This window comes from Erpetoichthys calabaricus, chromosome 10 (genome assembly GCF_900747795.2).
Source record: "Erpetoichthys calabaricus chromosome 10, fErpCal1.3, whole genome shotgun sequence".
NCBI lineage: Eukaryota > Metazoa > Chordata > Cladistia > Polypteriformes > Polypteridae > Erpetoichthys > Erpetoichthys calabaricus.
The window spans coordinates 131,516,117-131,530,889 of NC_041403.2; the positions used below are offsets into that span (position 1 = coordinate 131,516,117).

At 37.5% G+C, this 14,773-nt stretch overlaps 1 protein-coding gene across 2 annotated transcripts in view; it reads right to left on the minus strand.

The window, feature by feature from the left end:
• The window catches only part of LOC114658438 (probable phospholipid-transporting ATPase IIA), a 351,266-nt gene that overhangs the window by 202,964 nt on the left and 133,529 nt on the right, over nt 1–14,773 (minus strand). For both annotated transcript variants that reach the window (XM_051932991.1, XM_051932992.1), the window contains exons 11-12: nt 12,736–12,896; nt 9,138–9,280 (exon numbers count right to left, since the gene is read on the minus strand). In XM_051932991.1, coding sequence (XP_051788951.1) covers nt 9,138–9,280; nt 12,736–12,896 — 304 coding nt within the window. The remainder of the gene's footprint in view (nt 1–9,137; nt 9,281–12,735; nt 12,897–14,773) is intronic.

Consider the following 14,773-nt stretch of genomic DNA (forward strand, 5'->3'; position numbering starts at 1 on the left):
AGACAATCCACGTGCTGTGAAAATAACACAGGCAATTATCGAGTACATTGCATTGAGTGACCAGCCACTCTCGGAGGTAGAAAATGTGGGATTCCTGCGTCTCCTCCATGTTCTGGAGCCCAGATATGATATCCCAAGCCGCCGCTACATGACTGACACGGAGCTGCCTAAACTACACGACTCCGTGAAAAAACATATCCACAGCCTACTGCAAGCCTCCTCTGCGTTTAGTTTCACCACGGATATTTGGACAAGCAGTGTTAGCCCCGTGTCGCTAATTAGCCTAACCTCCCAGTGGATAGACGAGAGTTTCTTGTTTTTTTTGTTAAATTATATGACTAAAGCTGTTACCTGTAAATTTAAATCATGTTTTTATTAAGTACTCGGTATCGGCGAGTACTGAAATGCAAGTACTCGTACTCGTTTTCCAAAAAAGTGGTATCGGTGCATCCCTACTCTCAATGATATTTTTTCTCAGAAAAATATGTTTCTGCCCAAAGAAAGAAGTCTGCAACATGCCTATGGGATGCTTACTGATAAATTTAGTTTGCCTGAAAGTTTGCAGTGTGAAATGCACCTGAACTAAATGGAAATTGAAACAAAGCAGAGAACTATCCTTTCATTCGGAACAGAGCAAATGCCTTACCTATGAGGAGAATGTTGTACTTAGTCTAAACAGGACTACTCAATCACTAATTTCAGTACTTTAATTCCGACATAAAAAAAGTCAACTTTTCATATCTTAGAGATGAACAAAAAATGTTCCACAAAAGAATGTGCAGATTTGTAATTTAGTTGGCAGACCTGAACTACAGGTTACATGAATATGAGCTTCAATATAAAGAATAAAAGGTGGTAATTTTTTATATATAGCACAAATTTACTTGCCAGTTGTTCTGCATCTTGTATAGAAAAGAAAAAAAAATTTACAAACATAGATACATCTTTTTTGTCAGGTTACACACTGATAGGCTAAAATAGATCTTGTTTTAAGACGCATTCCTGAGTAAATCGACAACATATTATCCGTCAAAAGCCACTGTGAAAGAAAAGGAACAGGAAGTGTAAAAATAACCCATAATTAGTAAACTTACATGAAAGTCTTTCTCTAATGGTTAAAATTTCTGAAAGCTATTTATAGTATCAACTCAATTCAAAGTGATTTTTTAAAACTGCAATACTAACTCAAGATTTACTAACTGTATATGGTGCCTAAATATAAAAAAAATCTACTCATTAATTTTTTTTTTCCCAAAGCTGCTTAATTCAAGTTTAGGGCTACAGGGATTAGATTATTTCTTTGCATCATTGAGTCTAAAGCAATGAAATGTCTCTGTAAATAAAGGACACCCTTATGCACATACTCGCTTTTGTAATAAAAGAAAGTAAGTCCATCCATCCATCCATTTTCCAACCCGCTGAATCCGAACACAGGGTCACGGGGGTCTGCTGGAGCCAATCCCAGCCAACACAGTGCAGGAACCAATTCCGGGCAGGGTGCCAACCCACCGCAGGACACACACAAACACACACACACACCAAGCACACACTAGGGCCAATTTAGAATCGCCAATCCACCTAACCTGCATGTCTTTGGACTGTGGGAGGAAACCGGAGCGCCCGGAGGAAACCCACGCAGACACGGGGAGAACATGCAAACTCCACGCAGGGAGGACCCGGGAAGTGAACCCGGGTCTCCTAACTGCGAGGCAGCAGCACTACCACTGCACCACCGTGCCGCCCAAGAAAGTAAGTACAAAAGGAAAAAGCTGTTTAAATTAGTTAAGAGAAGTATGAAAATTAACATACCATGACACTCACCAGATGAAGGAGTTTCAGATGATGAGATGAGACGATTGTTAACATTTAATTGATGTAACATGATTTACAGGCAGCACTAAAATAGCTATTGTTTACTTGCCTTAACCTTTATTGTGGATTTCATGACTCTATAAATATTGAAATTATGAATCAATTTGCCGCTTTATTATCAGAATGCTGTTTGGTATTAATTAGACAGTTTAGAACTTCCAACACTGACTGCTTCAATAAACTCTGAACTTGAAATACTCAAGACTGAATTTTGAATAGTACTGCAACATGTATATTTCTATTTCTGATTCACTGACCACTGCAAAAATGTTGATTCCCATTTGCTATTCAAGTATCCCAGCTACAGGGGATTCACAAACCACTGTGTTTCATCGTGCCGGTCCCAAGCCCGGATAAATGGGTAGGGTTATGTCAGGAAGGGCATCCGGAGTAAAATTTTGCCACATCAGTATGCGGAAAGCGATACAAATTTCCATATATCGGTCGGTCGAGGCCCAGGTTAACAACCACCACCAGTACTGTTAGCCAACAGGGTGCTGGTGGAAACTGGGCTACTGTTGGCCGAAGAAGGAGAAGAAGAGGGGGGAGACGTGTCTGGAGGCAGAAGGACAGGAGGAAGGTAGAAAGAGTGTAACTGAGGGTAGGAACTTTGAATGTTGGCAGTATGACTGGTAAGGTTAAAGAGTTAGCCAATATGATGGAGAGAAGGAAGGTTGATATATTGTGCATGCAAGAGACTAAATGGAAGGGGAATAAGGTCAGATGTATCGAAGGTGGATTCAAATTGTTCTATCATTGTGTGGATGGGAGGAGAAATTGGGTAGGGATTACTCTAAAGGAGAAGTATGTCAAGAGTGTTTTGGAGGTGAAAAGAGTGTCAGACAGAGTAGTGATTATGAAGCTGGAAACTGAAGGTGTGATGATGAATGTTGTTAGTGCATATGCCCCACAAGTTGGGTGTTCGATGGATGAGAAATTTCTGGAGTGAGTTGGATGAGGTGATGGGACAGTGTACCCAAGGGACAGAAAGCGGCGATTGTAGCGGATTTCAATGGACATGTTGGTAAAGGGTACAGAGGAGATGAAGAGGTGAGGAGGCAGGTAGATATGGTGTCAAGGAGAGGAATAAAGAAATTCAGAGGATAGTGGATTTTGCAAAAAGGATGGACAAGGCTGTGGTGAATGCGTATTTTAAGAAGAGGGAGGAACATAGGGTGCTGTACAAAGTGGAGGAAGATGCACACAGGTAGATTATATCCTATGCAGAAGAGTCAATCTGAAGGAGATTAAAGACAGCAAAATGGAGGCATGGGAAAATGTAGTTAGGCAGCACAGGATGGTGGTCTGTAGGATTACGTTAGAGATCAAGAAGAAGAGGAGGAGAGGGAGGGCAGAGCAAAGGATCAAATGGTAGAAGTTGAAAAAGGAAGACTGCAAGGTTCAGGGAGGAGGTAAGATAGGCACTTGGTGGCATTGAAGGGTTGCCAGACAGCTGGGCAATTGCAGCAGAAGTAGTAAGTGTGACAGCAAGAAGGGTGTTTGGCGTGACATCCGGACAGAGTAAGGAGGAAAAGGAAACCTGGTGGTAGAATGGGGAAGTACAGGAGAGTACACAGAGGAAGAGGATGGCGAAGAAGTGGGATAGTCAGAGAGATGCAGAAAGTAGACAAGAGTACAAGGAGATAAGGCACAGGGCGAAGAGAGAGGAAGCAAAGGCTAAAGAAAAGGCGTATGATGAGTTCTATGAGAGGTCAGACACTAAGGAGGGAGAAAAGGACCAGTACCGATTGGCTAGACAGAAGGACTGAGCTGGGAAAGATGTGCAGCAGGTTAGGGTGATAAAGGATAACGATGGAAAGTACTCACAAGTGAGGAGGGTGTGTTGAGCAGATGGAAGGAGTACTTTAAGAGGCTGATGAATGAAGAGAATAAGAGAGAGAAGGTAGGATGATGTGGAGATAGTGAATCAGGAAGTGCAACGGATTAGCAAGGGGGAAGTAAGGTCAGCTATAAAAAGGATGAAGAATGGAAAAGCCGTTGGTCCAGATGATATACCTGTAGGAGCATGGAGGTGTTTAGGAGAGATGGCAGTGGAGTTTTTAACCAGATTGTTTAATGGAATCTTGGAAAGTGTGAGGATGCCTGAGGAGTGCTGGTTTTTAAGAATAAGGGGGATGTGCAGAGCTGTAGTAACTACAGGGGGATAAAATTGATGAGCCACAGCATGAAGTTACGGGAAAGAATAGTGGAAGCTAGATTAAGAAGCGAGGTGATGATTAGTGAGCAGCAGTATGGTTTCATGCCAAGAAAGAGCACCACAGATGCAATGTTTGCTCTGAGGATGTTGATGGAGAAGTATAGAGAAGCCCAGAAGGAGTTGCATTGTGTCTTTGTGGACCTAGAGAAGGCATATGACAGGGTGCCTCAAGAGGAGTTGTATGAGGAAATCGGGAGTTCCAGATAAGTACAAGGGACGTGTGACAGTGGTGAGAACTGCAGTAAGAGTGATGGATGCATTCAACGTGGAGGTGGAATTACATCAGGGATCAGCTCTGAGCCCTTTCTTACTTGCAATAGTGATGGACAGGTTGACAGACAAGATTAGACCAGAGTCCCCGTGGACTATGATGTTTGCTGATGTCACTGTGATCTGCAGCGATAGTAGGGAGCAGGTTGAGGAGACCCTGGAGAAGTGGAGATATGCTCTGGAGAGGAGAGGAATGAGGGTCAGTAGGAACAAGACAGAATACATGTGTGGTCAGCTCAAGTTGGACGGTTGGGAGACAAAGTCAGAGAGGTCGAGACTGTGTTGGTTTGGACATGTGCAGAGGAGAGACGTTGGGTATATTGGAAAAAGAATGTTAATGACAGAGCTGCCAGGCAAGAGGAAACGAGGGAGGCCTAAGAGGAGGTGTATGGATGTGCTGAGAGAGGACATGCAGGTTGTGGGTGTAACAGAGCAAGATGCAGAAGACAGGACAATATGCAAGAAGATGATCCGCTGTGGCAATCCCTAACGGGAGCAGACAAAAGAAGAAATAGAAGAAGAGGTGTTATTCAAGTAGATTGTGTTCTCCATTTTTTAATATGTTGTAATTTTTGTAGGATATGTAAAACTATGTTAAAGTGCTTACAGGTGCTTACTTGTTTCTTTCTAAAGTAGATACAGTGTATCAAAACATTACATTTGAACTTTAGAATTTTATTTCTGCTTGGGAAGTATTTGTGAATACAGTGATCCCTTGCTATATCGCGCTTCGCCTTTAGCGGCTTCACTCTATCGTGGATTTTATATGTAAGCATATTTAAATATATATCGCGGATTTTTTGCTGGTTCGCGGATTTCTGCGGACAATGGGTCTTTTAATTTCTGGTACATGCTTCCTCAGTTGGTTTGCCCAGTTGATTTCATACAAGGGACGCTATTGGCAGATGGCTGAGAAGCTACCTAGCTTACTTTTCTCTCTCTCTCTTGCGCTGACTTTTTCTGATCCTGATGTAGGGGGATTGAGCAGGGGGGCTGTTCACACACCTAGACGATACGGACGCTCGTCTAAAAATGCTGAAAGATTATCTTCACGTTGGCTACCTTCTGTGCAGCTGCTTCGTGAAGTGACATGCTGCACGGTGCTTCGCATACTTAAAAGCACGAAGGGCACGTATTGATTTTTTTATCTGTCTCTCTCTCTCTCTGCTCCTGACGGAGGGGGTGTGAGCTGCCGCCTTCAACTGCTTTGTGCCGCGGTGCTTCGCATACTTAAAAGCCAAACAGACATATTGATTTGTTTGCTCCTTTGAAGAGGAAGATATGTTTGCATTCTTTTAATTGTGAGACTGAACTGTCATCTCTGTCTTGTCATGGAGCACAGTTTAAACTTTTGAAAAAGAGACAAATGTTTGTTTGCAGTGTTTGAATAACGTTCCTGTCTCTCTACAACCTCCTGTGTTTCTGCGCAAATCTGTGACCCAAGCATGATAATATAAAAATAACCATATAAACATATGGTTTCTACTTCGCGGATTTTCTTATTTCGCGGGTGGCTCTGGAACGCAACCCCCGCGATGGAGGAGGGATTACTGTAGTCTGAAAATGAAATGTTCTCATTAAAAAAAAATGGAATACATTTCTAATGTTAACTTCTATCTTAATTTAGTGCTTCTTTGTTTACTGGCTAAAACAAAATATTTAAACACAAATACCACATAATGTCATCTCCATTAAATTTACTTTACTTAATTTGCCCATTTATTTCAGTGTTTGATCAAATAACTTCTCCTAGCTACACAACATATCTTAATAGTAAATTATAACTACCTTTTTATTTAGGCTTGCTTTGCAATTTCATATTTTTGCAAGTCTTAAACACTTGTCTGTATAGACAGAAATGACTAAGTACAGGTGGAGGCAGTTTATCTTATCTATGGCTCTCTAATCTAATCTTTACTGGAAGTAAAAAGACTGTGCCACTGTTTTTGTACAATTGTACAATATTTGCATCATAATGGACGTACGTAATCTTCATTACAAAAGAGCTTTAGCATGTCTTATTTTCAGTTAGTTTAACTTCGTATAATTGGTAAGTTCTTCAGGTTTGATTTAAATAGTACAATCCTCTGTGTAATACACTGCACAAGAAATACATTTTTGTGTATTATAAGAAAATGGTGAGTCAGAGAGTGGGCTACTCAAGCTCAGATGCTTTCTCGAGAACCAAGTTAAAATTATATTTCATCCAGTGAACTTCAGTATCTATGATTTTTTATTTCATCTACGGATTACACATTTTTCTTAAATTATACATAGTACTTTTCTTCTCTGAATCATGATTGTAGTAATTTTCAAATATAAAAAGTGGCTTTTATCATAAATGCATCCACTGTACTGGGTGTCCCAAAAGAAAGTAAACAATTCGAATGATTATAAATAAAAGATTTATTAAGATACATCTAAGTTTTATAATACAAATTAAAGAAGACAAATGAATCAGTTAAAACAAGTGTTCAAACTACTGGATGCTCTGGTCCAGACACTGCTGATAACGCGGAACAAACATCACAAAATTGTATTATTTGTTATTTGGATGCATTCTCTTTCATTGACTGTTTTCAATGTATCGATTGTTGTGATTGTGTGAGAGAAACCTGATCTTTGACATGACCCCATTAAGGTCTGGTGCTATTAGGACTGGTAAACGCGAGGGCTACCTCTTTGCCCAACCCATTTGTTTGGTAATTTTTTCTCAAAATAGACCCTCACATCATGATGGTAGTGGAGAGGTGCACCATCCTGCTGGAAAACTCTTGAATGCACGGCAAGACAGACTCCTGCAACAAGTTCAAATAAATAGCACCAGTTTCAGTGTTGTCTTAATTGTCTTAATATTGTACATGTAATCATTCAAAATGTGTATTCATTTTTTCAACTCTAATAAAAAGAATGGTACATTATCGAAAGAAAGCAAGTGAAAATGATAAAATATAAACTTTTTCCAAGATGGACTCACTGTGATTTCCACTTCCATCTTTTAATCAGGAAGTGGTTTCTTTCTAAAAAGCAATTTGAAAACTTTGCTTCCAATTAAGTAAGAAACTAAATTTGTTTAGGTGTATTAATAATGTATATATTTTCTAAATGCCTTAGGTAAGGCACATGACAACAAAAATACAGCAAGAATATGTAAGAATTATACTTAATGCCAAATTTGCCTCTAATTAAGAAACTGGAAGAAAGCATGAACAGCGACCACTGCAGACTTCAGAAATTGTGTTTGGCACTATTGCTCTACACAGGAAGGATAAGGGGGCCCAGCTCAGACAGCTACACCTGTTTTGCACAAGCAGAATATTTTGTCTGTTATTTGTGTAAGATAAATCATTTTCTGCCTTCCAGCACTACTTAGCAAGCCTACATCTGCCATAAATGGACAACACAAGTATGTGCACATTTTTGTTTTAAATTCATGGTTTTATTCGGCTTACTTGAAGTCTTTAATAACAACCTATATATCATCCATTGGCTTTAATGGTGTTTCCGATAACTTAACCTTAGGGGATTCCTAATGATTCAATGTGGTGTATGATTATAGACTTCAAAGTAACATTAACGCAGTCCTTTTATGGAATTCCAGGAAGCAAGATTTAGCAGGGCTTTCACAGATTATAGTGGAGGAAGAAGGGAAAAAAAAAAAAATAGGGTCAAAATGTTAACAATGAACGATCAAGTGGTAGTGAAATGTAACAATCTTTGTTTCATATATTTATTTTATTTACATGAGAACAGAAGTCCCCAGTGCCATTTTATTTTTATTTGTTTGAGCACTGAAAGCTTTACATCTTTGTATTATGTAAGATATACTGTATAAAATAAAATTAGCATTCTGTTAGAGAAAATTAAATATATGAAACAAACTGAACTGTTTAAAATGCCTAATAAAAGAAAAGGTTAAACACATCCCACGTTAAAAATAAAACATTTTTAAAATATGCATCACTAAAAAATAAAAGTTATAAAAAAAATACTAATAAAAATTCTCCACACCACACTAATCACCACCACTTTTAACAGCCATTTTCCAGGTTTACATAGGTTAGCCTGGAAACATTAACAACACTAAAAAATTAAGAGCCTCAAGTAAACTAACTAATTCCTCTCAGCACTGCATTTAATCAGTAAATGTTTTGTGTGGCAGTGCCTTTTTCATAAAACAAAATCTATGAATGTTAGCCATATATTGTATAGCAGATTCAAATTTCACAGGTGGAGCTTCTAAACAAACCACAAGATTTCACAAGCAGCAGCCATCACTGAAAAACAATTAAGGATGTATACATTTAAAAAATATATTAATTCATATTCTGCGGTGGGCTGGCACCCTGCCCGGGGTTTGTTTCCTGCCTTGCGCCCTGTGTTGGCTGGGATTGGCTCCAGCAGACCCCTGTGACCCTGTAGTTAGGATATAGCAGGTTGGATAATGGATGGATGGATTAATTCATATTTAGCTAAGTGTTTTTGTAAGTATGCAAAAAAAGTTACAAGTCACAAAATTTCTAAAACCATGACAACCTTTTACTATAGAACATTTAATGGTGGTAATATTTCATTAATTAGGTTTATTTGACCTACTATACAGAAGATCTGAGGTCATTCACTGTTTAAAAATGCGGTAAACCAGAAAACAATACTGAGCCAAATCCTTTTTCACACCACGGCACTTTACTTCACAAGAGCACCGTTTCTCAGGGAAAGTACAAGAAGTGCATGTCTCTTCCTTGCATTTTTCCAACTATTTTCAAGATATCTGTACCTGTCTTATCTGTCAAGAGATAAGAGATTCTTCCTAGTTGCTCTGGAATGGTGCTTGCTTTCACTACGGTTCCAGGAATCTTGGAGTCTTTTCGAATCATCCAGCTGTACACCATCTTCCCCATATCAAGGTTTACTCGCAAACTGAAATTAACAATCAGTAAGTTTAAAAAAACATACTTATTAATAAATGGATAAGTATTATCTTGTGTGTATATACAGTACACACACACAAAACTTCACTGTACATTCACACATACAGACATATACATACCCAAAAATTCTGATCTGACTTCATATAAATAGCTAATCTATTGACTAAACACCATTATTCAATGAAAAGAGTAACCCTTCTTAATAACCCTAATACACGGGTAAATTTTCTCATGATATTGATGGATTTGTTGCGTCAAGGGGCTGGAGGTACAGATTCAAGAGAATGTGCAACACTGATTAAAAATGTGGTAGATGAGAGTATAAATGTACTTATGGGGACTGTGGAAACATGGAGGCAAACAAAAATGAAAAGTATTCTGTAAAGATATTAAGAAAAGTATATTGTTAATGAGATGAGACAGCTCTTTACATTAGTGTTTGATTGTGAATGGCTAATTCTCATGGCAGCACTAAGATGAGCAATTTGTTGAATGTATGAAGAATGTATCGATAATGATGACCTCCATCTTGAAGACATCATTTTTAAAACAGTGAAAAAAATCGATTTTGTATACCATTTCTTGTTACAAGATTAAATAAATTTCATTACGACACATTTTTGAAGAATAAACATTTGAAATGTGTTATTTCTTTTTGGCTCACCCTGTATTTTTTCTATACAATTTATAAGAGAAAATGCATTTCAAAATACTTATATACAAAAAAAAAGAAAAAGTAAGCACACACTGCCTGTCAATTCTGTGCTGTTCCATCTCAGGACATAACTAACAGTTACCTAGTTCTCACCAAGTGCTAAAATACAATAAGACACATTTGCCATCAAGTGACAATCAATACAGAATAGCTTTTATTTTATTTTTATTCAATCAACAAAACAATACGTCTACATTCAGTAGCCATGAATTCAGGATGTCAGACCAAAAATTAGATTATTTGAATTATTCAGGTTACTGTACTTTTTTCAATATTTATTTGTGATTTAAATAAAAGAGTAGCCACTGTTTTAAAGAAAAGTTTTAATTGTAGACAACTGTCGTTGGTGTTCTATTCGAGCTTTGAATCAAACATATTTGAGCTGAATAGATCTAACCCAGGATCGTGCACATTGATTTACTGTCTACCTAAATATAAAAAGGATTTTATAAATCCTGATTTTTCTGATTTTATGGCTGGAATTATGTCAAAATATGAGTTTTTTTTAAATGTTGATGATTTCAATATTCATGTCTGCTGTCCAACCTATCCCTTCGTTAAACAGTTTTAAATCTCTTTGACTCTTTAAATCTAGAACAATGTGTTACACCCCTCCCCCCCACAAAAGTTAGGACATACACTCAATTTAGTTTTATCACATGCTTTATTAGTTTTTAATATTTAAATAGAGAGTGGTGAAATATTGAGATTTCTCCGCCTTGTTATTCTTCTAAGTTGAATGTTTCAGTGCATCGTCGTCAGTATATTAATTCCTCTATGGCTGCATCTTTTAAAATGCCTTTAAAAATGTTGAGTGGTACTTAAACCCCACCTTCTGCTATAGTACTGAAAAGCTAACCTCGCTATTTCTTTTCATTTGTCGAAACATTTTGGAAAAGACTAAATATTTCTCTTTAGATGCCTCCTCTAACACCTATGAGAAATTTCTGCAGTTTTTTATGGATAAGATTGCAACCATTAGTGCGCTTATTAGACCCCTTTCCTATGATCCATTAATCTTTTAGCAGGTTTGAGCCTTTGTTTCTTTCTCTTCTTGATAATATCACTGGCCATATGAAATTATCAGCCTTCCCCACAGATGCTTTTCCACCTTGTCTCTTTATGAAGACTTTTGAGAATATTGGACCAAGCATCCAAGCAATTATGAACAGTAGCCTGGTTCATAAAGTGAACTGTTTCAGATCACTTTAAACATGTATTAGTGTAGCCTTTAAATAAAAAAATCTAATTTGGATACCTTAGTTCTTTTAAAGTTTACACCAATTTCCAAGCTCCAATTTCTGCCCAAACTTCTAGAAAAACTTGTTCTAATACAACTGCAATCTTTCCTTGACAGGTATGATATTCTTAAAACATTTCAGTCAGGCTTTAAAATCATTCATAGCACTGAGTAAGCTCTCTTAAAAAAGTTTTAAATGATTTCCTATTAGCTACTGATTCTGGTGATTATGCTATCCTTGTTCTTTTAGATATTACAGCAGCATTTGACACAGTAGACCATAACATACTTATTTCCTTTCTGGAGCATTATGTGGGCATTAAAGAAATACCAGTTTTCCTGTCAACATTGGTGACTGTACCTCGTCCTTAGCATCTCTCCACTGTGGACCCCCCCCCCCCCCCCACCCTTACAAACCAATCTTGGGGCCTCTCCTATTTTCTATATATACTCCTCCCTGGGAAAATAAGAAAATATTGTATTTCTTTTCATTGTTATGCATACAACACCGATACCTATCTGCCTTTAAAAAGAAAGATAAAAACCCTTAAAAACCATTGTTGGACTGCTTGGAGGACATCAAAGACTGGATGGCCTTAAACTTTCTTAAATTTAATGAGAGTAAAACAGAGGTCCTCATTTTTTGACTTAGTGGGAACAGTGATACCCCCTATTTTAATCTAGGTCCCTTGAAACCTTTTGTTAAGTCCTCCACAAGGAATTTCAGTGTGTTTATGGATGATGATTTTAAAATGGACAAATTAGCTCAGTGATAAAGTCAAGCTTTTTCCAACTAAGACTTTTATCTAATTTCAAGCCCTTTTTATGATTTGATGATTCTGAGAAAGTTATACATGCTTTTATCTCATCGTGGCTTGATGACTGTAATGCCCTGTACTGAGGGGTCAGTTAGGCTTCCTTCTTCTGCCTTCAGCTGGTATAAAACATTGCAGCACGTCTCTTAACAGGCACCAAGATGTACGACCATATCACCCCAATACTTGCATCCCTCCCATTGGCTTCCAATATAGTTTAGGTTCTAATCTTTACTTTCAAATCTATAAAAGGATTGTCCCCCACCTAACAAATTGACCTGATTATTCCATGCACCCCAGCAAGGTCTCTCAGGTTTGCTGAAGTGTTTCTACTGACTGCACAAAAGGCTAAGCTAAAACAGAGAAAAGACCAGGCTTTCTCTGTCCTGGCTCTGAAAATGTGGAATGGTTTATCCCTGAAGTTTAGGATGGCCCCTTCACTGCCTATTTTTAAATTGCGTCTTAAAAACTTACTTTTTTTCTGTGGCTTTTAACTCAGTCTGAGAGCTGTTTGTTCACCCTTTCTCCTGATTTTAACATTGTCTGCCATTTGTTTTATTTGTTATTTAAATTTTAGCGTTACCTGGTATATGGATTTGTACAGCACTTTGAGTTCAATTCCCACTGTTTATTTCATGTTTATTTATAAAGCACTTTCAAAGTTAATTACTCACCTGATTGGAATGATGTTTGAAAATAGAAGTAAGAAGCGAAAGATTTGAAGGTACCAACGTCCAGCAAAATGCTGCAGTGCTACCATGACTAAAGACACAACAATGAGTGCACCAAAGAGGATTTTGGTGAGGCAGTTCACCTCCAAATCAAAAAGGCCAATCTATAAGTAAATAAAGCAGAGAAATTTACTTTAATTGTATATTAGCAATTTACATCTTACTCATATATAACCTTGCTTTTCAGGAGAGTTCAAAACCAAGTTGAATGTCCAAATACAATTTGTGTAAAGCTTTTTTAACAGTTACTTCCAAAATATCTGAATTTGTGCAATAATAAAGATGAAATAATACTTTATTTGTTGGAATAATACTTCAGTAGAAGAGGAAAAAAGGAAACACAGTATGAACAATAGTTATATTTTTGTATATTAATTAATCAAAGTAATTTGCCAAATTTAAACCTGAAAAGGCAACTTTCTGAAAGCAACCAAATTACATTTACAAATACTAAACATACCTATGAATTCATAAAGACAAACAAAAAAACTAAAGTATTACCAATTAACCTAATATTGTATTTAAAATGTTTGATAATTTATCAATTTTAAATTAATACTCTCAACAACGCTAGTACTAAACAGCAAAACTTAAATAATTAAAAATGAACTTTAAAACAATTATTTTAACTGCCAAGTATTACTAAGATACTTCTTCTTTTGGCTGCTCCCGTTAGGAGTTGCCACAGCGGATCATCCAAAATTGTTGTCCGCATATTGATTTGGCAAAATTTTACACTGGATGCCGTTCCTGATGTCACCCTCCCCATTTATCCGGGCTTGGGACAGGCACACGCTGGTTTGTGCATCCCCTGTGGCTGGGTTCCAAGTATTACTAAGATACTGAACATCAATTATTGCCAGTGTCCTTGTATTTTAGTTGTTGTAAGTATTAATGACTGGACGTGTTTAATTATTACTACTACAACTACTATTATTATTAATAGGTAACAATGGAAAGTTAAGAAATTAAATATTGGTCATTGTTGTTACCAATTGTAAAAAAAAAAAAAAAAAAAAAAAGACAATTTTGTTAACTATTAAAATCTGGACAATGGAAAGTAAACACTAACAACTACACAGTATATAAAGGACTGCACAAAAAATAAAAACTCACAATACATTCAACTGATTCACTAAGAAACTTTATAAAAATGTATAGAATCAAAAATTAAATTGGGTGGTTTAGATGAGCACATTTCATTCGAATAGGAAAGAAAGAATTATTTAAAGTAATGCTGAGCATGAATGTCTATGTAGAAAAATATACATTGTCACACACTTGTGAATAGGAGGCAGCTGAAGGGCTTAACGACTGGTAGTAACATATCTGCCCAGGGGGCAGCGGGATGCACTAACTCTTTTTCTAAGTCTCCTGCAGATCTTTCCCGGGAAATCTCACCAGGAGCCGCTACCTCAGCATGGGACACATCATTTCCGGTCCCGGCCCCGAGGACGACATCATTTACGGGCCCGAGGATGACATCACTTCCCCCAGACTCCCTATAAAACCTCACTCCCTTCCTCTGGATTTTAGTTCTGTTTTGGACTCTGTCTTGTAAACACTACTCGCTCTAAAACCTTTTTGCTTTTGCAACCAGGAACACATTATATGGGTGGCTGCTGCAAACCTTTCCAATGTCTGGTGTCCTTCCTTGTTACAACATAAAAAGGACATGGCCACAATGGAATTTGCAGATCACAGAAAAATTTCATTTGATTTTATATTCTTTAAGGGACTGTGAAGGATCACATAAAAAGACTATTTCATCAGTTAAAAGTAATCTTAAGTGCAGACAACTTGCAAAACAAGAAAGTTTATTAATTGGGTTTAGACAAAGAAAAGATTACATTATCGTGGTGGAGGGGTTTGCGTGTCCCAATGATCCTAGGAGCTCTGTTGTCCGGGGCTTTATGCCCCTGGTAGGGCCACCCAAGGCAAACTGGTCCTAGGTGAGGGATGAGACAAAGAGCGGTTCAAA